At 40.8% G+C, this 11400-nt stretch overlaps 1 protein-coding gene across 2 annotated transcripts in view; it reads left to right on the top strand.

Moving 5' to 3' along the window:
* Positions 1-310: 310 nt before the first annotated feature.
* asb18 (ankyrin repeat and SOCS box containing 18) overlaps positions 311-11400 on the top strand; it is a 30482-nt gene continuing 19392 nt past the window's right edge. For both annotated transcript variants that reach the window (XM_069930492.1, XM_069930493.1), the window contains exon 1: positions 311-555. In XM_069930492.1, the coding sequence (XP_069786593.1) occupies positions 312-555 (244 nt within the window). In that variant the 5' untranslated portion in view covers position 311. The remainder of the gene's footprint in view (positions 556-11400) is intronic.

Here is an 11400-nt window from a genome sequence, read left to right as displayed (position 1 = left end):
CCTGTCCACAAGTCCTCCAATGACCTAATCCACATGCTTGAACAGAGGGACGGCCATCAGCAGACACAACACTCGACAGGCTCTCAGTGAAATCCACTTGTCATTGAATGAAACAAATCATGCTCCCATTCCCTAACTCTGCCAACAATGAGATTAGTGCATGACTATAGAGTATTAATAGCAGCACAATGGATGGTGAGCTCAGTGATACCATGATATTTATAGCATAACAATAGCCTATGTCCTTGAGTATAAAATAGTGGGGAGTCAGGCAGAGCTAAAATAAATCTGTACGCACTGCTCCTCAGACAATGGACAGGGATTCTGTGCACCGGGTACAGATATTCCTTCCCTTTGAACAGAAGCAGCACATCATGGCTTCTTGCACCTCGAAGCGCCACGGGCCAGAGACATTCCATAGGGCACTGGTGCTGGGAGACCTGCCACTGCTCAAGGCTATGGTCAGCAAGTACTACGAGGACGTCAATCTGCTCTTCGACATCTGCCACGAGGAAATGGAGTGGCAGGCGAAACCCTTGGCAATGGGTGTCTCAGGTATTCACCATGTCCTGCCATCTCAATGCCAGAGCGCTGAACATTGGCAGACTACACTGTGAGGGGGAAGGGGAGAAGGTCACCAGCTTGGCCCTTGAGCATGGCATTGGTATTGCTGGTTGACTGCCCATGGTGGAATCCACCTAGAATTAAATGGGCAATCAGGGAGACCAGTCTCACTCCCACATGGAAAGTTCCTGCTGTTTATGTTGGTTGGACCACACTTGGAGTATTGTGTACACACTACAGGCAGAACCTGGTAGCAATAGAGAGGGTGAAGAAGAGATTCACCGTGATCTTGCCTGGAATGGAGGTAAGATTGGACTGGCAGAGTTTCATTCTCAATGGGACACAAGAGGCTACGGGATGACTATAATATCTAGATAAAATTATGAGAGATACAGATAGAATCTTTTTCCCAGGGCAGTTGTGTTGTTAGCTAGAGGGCACAGGTTATAGGTAAGAGGGGAGAAATTTAAAAGTGATCTGAGGAGTTTTTTCACACGTGTGTGGTGAATATCTGGAACAAGCTGCCAGAGGAGGTGGAGAAGGCAAACATAGCAACAAATTATTATCATACCCATTGTAAAATGTACGTATACACCAAAATTCTTACTTGCTGCAGCTGAATAGGTACTTAAAGTAACACTCTAATATTCAATGAAATTAAAGGAGGCAATAAATACATAAAATAAATAACAAATAATCCCAGAGCAACAAAAGTAACTAACAATTATGCAGACAATATTTTTTTTGTGTTTGAGAAATCCCTGATCAGTAGAACAAGAGCCAATTCAAGAGCCTGATAGCTGTAGGAAAGAAACTATTCTTGAACCTGGAGTTGCGGATCTTCAGGCTTCTGTACCTTCTGCTGAAGGTAGGAGTGAGGAGAGGTTGTGTCCTTGTGTCCAGGGTGATGGGATCCTTTATGATGTTAGCTGTCTTCTTGTGCCAATGCTTCACAGAGATGCATTCAATGGATGGGAGGTCGGAGACTATGATGGACTTGGCTATGTTTGTAACTTTCTGGAGCCTTCTGCATTCCTGGGCAGCTGAATTCGGTTTCTAGTTTTCATTTCCATTGAAGCTAATGTTTGAAGGTGCAGGAATCTGAGAGAGACTGTAATGAGAAGCTGGGGGCTGCAAGGGAGCAGAGCTACATTTGAATCCCTGCTGAGGTTTAACTGTGTTTGTCACAAAACATCAAGCAGTTAGAAGGGTCTTCTGTGTGCAGACTAACAGGTGATCTCTAACATTCATACAGATGTGTAAAGAGCACAATTTACAGAGCAGAGGATTACAATGAAAAGGATTATTAATTATCCCCAAGCAAGGATAGCATAATAGCGCTGTTGTATGGTTCATTCACGAGGAAACCAGCCCACATGGTGAAGCACCCATACAGAATGCAAATATGTCAGAGAAAGTTAACAGGTCACAAAGCATCCTCTCGAAGTAATATTTGGGCCTGAGTCCTTTGACAGAAGTCTAGAAAAGCAGGTAGGCACCTGAATAATTGGGAGAGGAGAAAAGAGAGGAGAGGGGAGGAGAGGAAAAGAGAGAAGAGGATTTTTTACACAGAGTTGTGGGTGCCTGTAATGCCTTGTCAGGGATGGTGGTGGAGGTTGAAACATTAGGGTCATTTAAGAGACATGGATGGAAGAAAAATAGAGGGTTAAGGGGTTGGGAGGGTTTAGTACATTTTTACAGTAATATATAAGCCAGCACAACATTGAGGGCTGAAGGTCCTGTATGGTGCTGCAGTGTTCTATGTTCTAATCTATTTTCTACGTCCTAAGTGGATATAGGTGGGAGGGTAGAAAAGAAAGAAGCTGAGAAATGATTGGGGGAGAGGGCAGAGGGAGAAGAAGGGTTGTTCTCCAATGGGAGAAGGACCCTTCATGCCTAGGAAGCACTCTTCTCCCTCCTTTCACTGGAAGTTGTCTATGGATAATGGACGATGGAGTGTGTTTAGCTGCAGCCAGTGGTTCCCACGTGTAAGTCTACTTGCAGAACCGTTTGCTCCCAACTGCCTTGCGTATGCTTTGCAAAGTGGAAGCCAAAAATAAGCATGTGGCCCCAATGCTGGTCTCAGCACTGAGCACCTGATCCAGTGATGAGCACCTGACCCAGGTTGATCCTGACCCCAAATATGCAGCCATGCCCATTTTGATAGGGAGGATATGGATCAAGCATCCAACAGTGAAACACAAACACACCAAGCTGAGGGTCAGCTGAACTTCACAATTCAAGATTCCTTTATTACGTTCACAAATACACATTTGTCAACTTTCACCTGCCATAAAGCCACACACAGAGGGCCTAGTAGCCCAGCATCCCCAACAATAAGAGAAAGAGAGTCCCTTCAGAGACTGAGTGTCTGTAGATTCACCTCCTGCGCTTCTGCAATCTCTACAGCCATAAGGCCTCCTCTCCATTCCAACAGTGATCCCGAGCTCCCAGTTCTGAATTTACGATCAGGAACCTACTAGCATCTGAATCCTTTTGGGAATGCTGCTTGCCATCAGCACCCTCACGAATACTGGTCCCGATAACTGGTTCCAGCAGCCAGCGGCCTGGTGTGAGTTCATCAGCCTCTAATCCCCTTGTTCGCTGCTGTGGTCCCCTTCCCCATAGAGTCCTCTCCCCCGCTTCTCCTTCTCAGCAGGGAAGTGTTCTCCCGCTCTGGTACCTTGGGTCAGTTCTCTAATCCCCCAGATCCCACAAACAAGCACAGGCACCGCCATCTAGCGGATGGACCTCTGTGGGGTCATTATATTAGAAAATACCGCTAGCTTGTTCAGGACAATACTGTATCAACCAAGCAGAAGAACCTCATGGAAGAGCACTGCGTATCTGCTCCCCTGGGTCCCCACTTGTGTCAGGGCTGCCTTGACAGCTGTTCCAGTTCCATCTCTAGCCCTTCTGTTTGACCCAGATTTGGCTGGTGGATGTAGATATTGATTTGAATGGGAATCGTGACCCTGAATTAAAATGTTAATGCATGCACATGACTTTTTAACTTTTTATTACTTTCACTTAATATTTTTAAGTAACTTCACAAACTTCATGGGGTTTCAGTACTTCTGTTCAGTTCTATTTTATAATAATTAGAATAGATCTGAACAGTTTCTTTGAAAGTCTTTGAGAATCAGAAACACAGAAAGGCCATTAAGTGAGGGAGTGTGGCTTCAGGATCCAGCACCTCAGCTCTGGACACCACAGCAACCAGTTCTGGCACGCACTATTATACACTGCTGGGTTTGCATTGCTTTGAAACAGTATTTCTAAACGTAGTTGGTTTTTAACATGTGATTTCTACAATAGTGATGCTATTTCCAAACATGAGGTATCCCAGACTTAAGGTCAATCCATATGAGATATTTATTAAGAAGTCCAACAAATAAGACTAATAAGGAAAGATTAGATTGGGTCAATCAGATCAAACAAATTGATTTATTGTTTGCACAAGATAAAAATCCTGATTCATATAAAAGAAAAGTTGAACTTAAAACTAAATTTGATCTTCTTTTTACTTATCTCATTGAATATGAACTTTTGAGGAGTAGGAGTCAGTTCTACATCCATGGGGAAAAGTCTAGTAAACTTTTGGCTAGCCAATTGAAAGGGATGGCTGCTTAGAGACAAATTAATAAGATTCAGATGGAAGATGGTATGGATACTACTGATCATTTCAAAATAAATGATATTTTCAGAGCATTCTATTCTAGATTGTATACTTCTGAATCCAATAATTCAATGTTTGATTTGTTGGACCATCTTAATTTGCCTACACATTCTCAGAATAAGCGTACAAGTTTGGAGGCACCTATCTCTCAAGAGGAAATGCTTTTTGCTATTTCTTCTCCACAATCTGGTAAATTTCCAGGACCTGATGGATACCCAATGGAATTTTATAAGCCCTTTCCAACTTGCTAGTGCCCCAATTAAGTTCTCTACTTAATGATTCATGTAAACAAGGGAATCTTCCTTCATTTTTTAATGAAGCTAGTATTTCTCTAATTCTGAAAAAAAAAAATTTTTAAAAACCCCAATTCAATGAAATAAAAAAGAAAAGAGAAAGAAAACAATGAATGGAAATGGAAGAAGAAAATATTTCTATTCAGTTAAGTTATATATACAAAAAAAATTCTTATTTTTAAAAAAAGGGATTTACAATTCTCAGGCATTGTCTTCACATTTTATAAAATAATCAATGTTTATTTTCAATTAAACATTTATATAAAATAGTATCAAAGGAAAATAAAAAAAAACCCTTTTAATCAAAACCCTGCCTCTAAACAAGGTTAACTAAAATAAACATACATAGTAATCGAGTCACGACAACCTGAAACCAGCCACTGCTTCGCCAAAGCATCCAAACACCTTAGTTTTTTTAGATTATGATAATAATCCATGAATGGGCCCCATGTTTTATGGAAATTAGACTTTACATTTTTAATAGTATATCTGATTTTTTTTTCCAAACTTAGGTAGGACATGACTTTTTGACTTGGTATTGGAATCTTTAGCAATTGCTCTTCGTGAAAGTAGAGATTTAACTGGGATCCTTAGGAATGGCGATGAACATAAGGTTTCCTTATATGCAGATGATCTTTTGCTTTTTGTTTCTAATCCAGAGGTTTCTTAACCAAGCAGACTGGCTTTGCTTTCTCACATTAGTCAGTTTTCTAGGTTCAAGTTGAACCTGGATAAAAGTGAACTTTTACCTTTAAATGGCTTTATATCAAGCTATTCTAATTTTCCTTTTAAGATTGTGCAGAATCAATTTACTTATCTCATCACTACGATTACTAAGAGTGACAAACATCTTTTTAAGGAAATATTTTCCACTCTATTTAATCAGGTTAAATTATTCTTTTTGAGATGTTCGCCTTTATCACTTTCAATGATTGGTTAACGCTATTAAAATGAATATTTTACCTAAATGTTTGTATCTCTTTCAATCCCTACCAATTTTCATCCCTAAATCTTTTTTTTATTTACTCAACTTGTTTATATTTTCCTACATCTGGCAGGAGAAAAGCCCTCACTTAAATGAAGTCCATTCTCAAAAAAGCTAAAAGGAATGGCGGACGGGCATTCCCCTATTTTAGATTATATTATTGACGGTCATTATTCGTAAGTTCATTCCTTTCTTACATTTTCATCATTTGGTTGACCATCCTTCATGGGTAGAAATGGAATAAAATTTCAAATTTGTTGGCAATTTTAGGGTCCTTTTTTATCTTCCTCTTTATACAAACTGGTAATCCAATACTTAAACAAAGTTTGTGAATATGGGTACAATTTAGAAGGTTTTTATTTGATTTCAGAATTTTTCCCTCGATATCTAATAACTTTTTTCTACTTTTGTAACAGATTACAGCTTTTAATGATTGGCACAGATTGGCCATTAAATGTTTCAAAGACCCTTTTACTTAGAATAATTTTGCTTCCTTAGAACAATTGGTGGTAAAATTTAACTGAGATATTTTAGATATTTACAAGTCGCTCAATCTCAGATCCCTGACTTTTTGCAAATTCCCGAGGCAAATATTCTTGATTCACTTTTTGATTGACTACTTTCTCATAAAGGTTCAATATCCCTTATTTATAACAATTTGCTTGATTTAAAAATGGCCTTGTTAGTTAAGATCAAGAGAGACTGGGAACAGATTTGAATCTTTCATTCTCTGATGAGGTTTGAGATTCCATTTGTGATTTGATTAATAGAAGTCCAAGGTGAATTTAGGGTGAATCATTTGCACCCAGGAATTGGGAATTTTATTCCACAGGGAGTGGAAGGGACTGTAAGTGGATTAATGCTGCTGACTGGAACATTCCGGTCACAGGAGTACGCTTGGTGCAACAAACCAATGGTCTTGTGGGGAAGGACCAAAGTCTCGGGTCCATCCACTGCTGGGAATTGTGGAACTGAGACCAGTGGGAACCAGTGGGGGAAGGAGGAGGTAACACAGGGGGTGGGTATATTAGTGGCAATGGTGCGAGAGGGAATAATGATTGGCTAACACTGCAATGCACAGAATCAAAATGTATCCACTAAATGACAAAATGACATGACAGGCATAAAAAGACTTTGTACTGTTTTCCTTTGTATTTTTTTTGTGAATAAAGCTTCTTTTTAGGAGCAAATAAATTGAATGAAAGTCAGACAATAGAAGAAAGGAAAAGAAGGATAGAGTGAGGGGAGAAATGGTGGTAGGAGGCTTGTGCGGAGTAGATGTTGACCAGCCACGGTGATGCAGAGTAAGGCATTCCTGATGTCAGGACCCTGGAGCTGCTGTTGAAGTGCAGAAGCAATGTCAGAAGCATTGCAGCTATGCTTGCTCACAACCAGCTCTCACAATGGTGACAAGATAAAGACCAGGTAATCTCTCCCTCAGTGATGCTGTTGAGGGACAGATAATGTGCAGAACTTTTTTCTTAATTTCAGAAAATGTAGAAAGGAAATACAATAAAATCAGCACGTCTCTTCATATTCATCATGTCATTCTATTTATAATGCATAAAAATCATTCATGTTTCCTATTTCAATACACCCATGAATTGTTTATTTAGATACAGCAAAGGGACATACTGCAGGCCCAAAGAAGTTTCATTATAACAGGTAAAATGAAACCGTTAGAACAACAACCTCTAGCTAACATATAGGGAGAGGTTGAGCAAGTGGAGGCTTTATTCCTGGGAGCACAGGAGAATAAGGGGTGATCTCATAGAGGTGTACAACATCATGAGAGGAATAGATTGGTTGAATGCAGAGTCTTTAGCCCAGGAAGGTGAGGGGACTAGATTTAACAGGAACCTGAGGGGCAACTTTTTCTTGAACAAAGCGGTGGGTGTATTGAATGGGCTGCTGGATGAGTCGGTTGAGGTAGGTACGATTACCGAGGTTGAGGAAAGATATTGGATGGATATATGGATAGAATGGGTTGAGAGGAATATGGGCCAAATGGAGGCAGGGGGGTCCAGTGTGGGTGGAACACTTTGGTCGGCATGGGCAAGTGGGCCGAAGGGTCTGTTTCCTTGCAGTACAACTCTATTTCAAATCTGTTCTTCACACATAAAAGTTAGTGTTTATCTGAAGTTAAGCCATTTTCTCAGTCCGCCTGATAACCTTTATCCTGCTGCCTGGATAACTCGGAATGCCAGCTTCAACCCTTCGAGAAAATTGAAAAGTAATTTCCTATTTCTGGGAGACGCCCAATTCATGCTGAAACCCTCTGCACATTTGCTGGGTCTCTTGTGCTTATTACAGGAATAAGAGTGTGGATCCTTGTTCAAGAGGCAAGACATTTATCTTCAAGTAATGGCTTTCTGTGTATTTCACTTTTGCTCATTGATTTTGGGTGAACCTCCATAATAGGGCAGTTTAGAAAGAAGATAAATTTTCCTCTCTATTCTATAACTCTTCCATCTTCTTTGTTGCCACAGGATCCCAAGAAGCAGGGTGTGTTTCATTGGATCGTTGTGTCTATTTTCCAACCTCTCTGCATCCTGATGACCATACAAGGTGTTTAAATCCACTTTGCATTCCAACCATAAAAATCAACAATTTCAAACCAAGGTACAGATTAAGATAACATCAAACTATGGAAACAGATCTTTCGACCACACCAGTCTGTGGCAAACTCTTTCTCTAACTGGTCTCATTGACCTATACCCAGACCCAAACCCTCCATACCCCTCCCATCCATCAACCAGTCCAAATTTTTCATAAATATTAAAAATGAGCCACTTCAGCTGGCAGCACATTCCACACTCTCACCACTCTTTGTATGAGGAAGTTCCCCTAATGTTCCCTTTAAACATCTCCCCTTTCACCCTTAACTTATGTCCTCTAATTCTTGTCTCACTCAACCTCAGTGGAAAAAGTTTGACTGCACTTACTCAATCTATACCCCTCATAATTTTGTTTACCTCGATCAAATCTCTGCTCTTTCCATTGCACTCCAGGTAATAAATGCCTAACCTTTCCCTGTAATTCAGTTTCTCAACTCCTGGCAACATCCTTGTAAATCTTCTCTACACTCTTTCAATTTTATTGATGTCTTTCCTGTAGTTCGCTGACCAAAACTGCACACAATACTCCAAATTTGGCCTCACCAATGTCTTATACGTGAACTAGCTAATGATGTCAATGCAGAAATCAGGAGAACACTCAGCATCCAATTAAAGTTAGTCAGAGGCCCAAACACAACAACATTTGTTCTCTTCTGGAGCCTGCAAACATTATCTGCTTACATTTCAGTTCCAATATTATTAGGTTATTTCTGGAGCCTTGAAGGTAATTCCAGGCAGTGCCTCAATGCTTTTGAAGTTCACTTTGAATGCTGTAGAGGGAGCACACAGCACATTGAATCAACATAGTGGGATATGAACACACAGAGTCATGCAGGAAGGTTACGGGCCCTTCAGCCTATTGAGTTTACACCAATCAAGTACCCATTTACACTCAAAACGGTCAACCAGTTTACCTATCTCGGCTGCACCATTTCATCGGATGCAAGGATCGACAACGAGATAGACAACAGACTCACCAAGGCAAATAGTGCCTTTGGAAGACTACACAAAAGAGTCTGGAAAAACAACCAACTGAAAAACCTCACAAAGATAAGCGTATACAGAGCCGTTGCCATACCCACACTCCTGTTCGGCTCCGAATCATGGGTCCTCTACCGGCATCACCTACGGCTCCTAGAACGCTTCCACCAGCGTTGTCTCCGCTCCATCCTCAACATTCATTGGAGCGACTTCATCCCTAACGTCGAAGTACTCGAGATGGCAGAGGCTGACAGCATCGAATCCACGCTGCTGAAGATCCAACTGCACTGGGTAGGTCACGTCTCCAGAATGGAGGACCATCGCCTTCCCAAGATCGTGTTATATGGCGAGCTCTCCACTGGCCACCGTGACAGAAGTGCACCAAAGAAGAGGTACAAGGACTGCCTAAAGAAATCTCTTGGTGCCTGCCACATTGACCACCGCCAGTGGGCTGATATCGCCTCAAACTGTGCATCTTGGCGCCTCACAGTTCGGCGGGCAGCAACCTCCTTTGAAGAAGACTGCAGAGCCCACCTCACTGACAAAAGACAAAGGAGGAAAAACCCAACACCCAACCCCAACCAACCAATTTTCCCCTGCAACCACTGCAACCGTGTCTGCCAGTCCCGCATCGGACTTGTCAGCCACAAACGAGCCTGCAGCTGACGTGGACATTTACCCCCTCCATAAATCTTCATCCGCGAAGCCAAGCCAAAGAAGAAATATCATTCCACATCTCCATCGACATTCCTCCACCTCCCCCCACCCCAACATTCCACCACTCACCTCCACACTGAGTAATTTGAAGTGATCAGTTAATGGACTAACCCACACATCTTGGCGATGTGAGAGGAAACCAGACCACCTGGGGGAACCCATGTGATCACAGGGAGAAAGTGCAAATTCCTCATACGCATGCGGGTAAATAGGATTAGAGCAGATCAGTACTTGATGACTTACGTGGACAGTTATATGACTAGGATTTCAAAATGTGCTTCCTTGTGCTGTAGAAAACAAAGAAATAGGATGATCCTGAAGTGAAGATAAAAAATGATGTTGGAGACTAGACTCAGTGATGTACATAATAATATTGGTCATTATGACAGTAAACAGCTTTGCTAGGTTAAGGATTAGATGTTGATGGTCACCACTTTTTTTCTTCTTCACCTGGAAACTTCCCATTAGGCATAGACTGAAATGCTTCTATAATCCAATTCATTAATATCCTGGCTACTCAAAGAAGGTAAATGAAGGTCAGATAAAAAATTAGTAATTTTAACTTCATCTTTATCTGATTCAGAAGTATATAATTTCACACAAAATTCTCTAAACGCATCATTTATCTCTTGAGGTTTATATGTAATCATCGAATTCTTTCCATTTATTATTCTTGAAACCTGTTCCATCTTTAATTGCCAAGCTAAAACCTTATGAGCCCTTTCCCCTAATTCATAATATCTTTGTTTAGTTCTCTGTAACGACTTCTCAAACTTATAAGTTTGTAATTAATTATATTGTAATTTCATATTAATCAAATGTACCTTTTTAGTCTCCATTGAATTCTGTTGTAAATTTTTTTCTAAAGTTTCTATCCAAATTATTAACTTCAAAAGAATGCTATTTCACCACTTGGAGGCAAATGACATAGCTGGTAAAGCACAAGAATTTCAGTGCATCTGTACATTGTACTCATATGTATGATAATAAACTGTCATGTGATCTCACAGGCACCCTCCTGATCCAAATTAGATAACTTTCCAAGAACAAATCCTGTCCAGACGCAACCACAGTTGAAAATATAATCTGCAATTTGTATTCAATTCTCACTGTGCTCTTATCCATACCAGATTTTCCACAGGCATTTATCTTTTAGTTTTAAACAGCCTCCTAAAATAATGCGAGATTGTGCACTTACTTTGTCAAGCAGAAATATATTGGCTTGGTTTCCAAAGCAAAGTTTAATTTTGAACCGACTTCCAATTCATGCCAAGGCTTTTTGCACATTTGCTGGGACTCTGATATTTGCAAGTACTGTACAGTGGAAACTGGTAAAATGTCCCATAGTTGCACTGAGACCCATTAGATGATCACAAGGACAGCACTTGCTTAAAGAGGGAGGTTTAAAGGATGGTGATTAAGAAGAATAGAGAAGACAAGAGATTAAGTGGTTTAAGGGAGGACCTTCCAAAGCCTAGATCTGGGGTAGCAAAAGACTGCTGGCACTGAAATTAGCATCAACCAATTAGTCAGAGCTTAAGGTAGGGCCAGATTTTGCAGGGG

Source organism: Narcine bancroftii, chromosome 4 (genome assembly GCF_036971445.1).
Source record: "Narcine bancroftii isolate sNarBan1 chromosome 4, sNarBan1.hap1, whole genome shotgun sequence".
NCBI lineage: Eukaryota > Metazoa > Chordata > Chondrichthyes > Torpediniformes > Narcinidae > Narcine > Narcine bancroftii.
The sequence above is the reverse complement of the archived record's forward strand: the minus strand, read 5'-3'. Positions and strand labels throughout refer to the sequence as shown.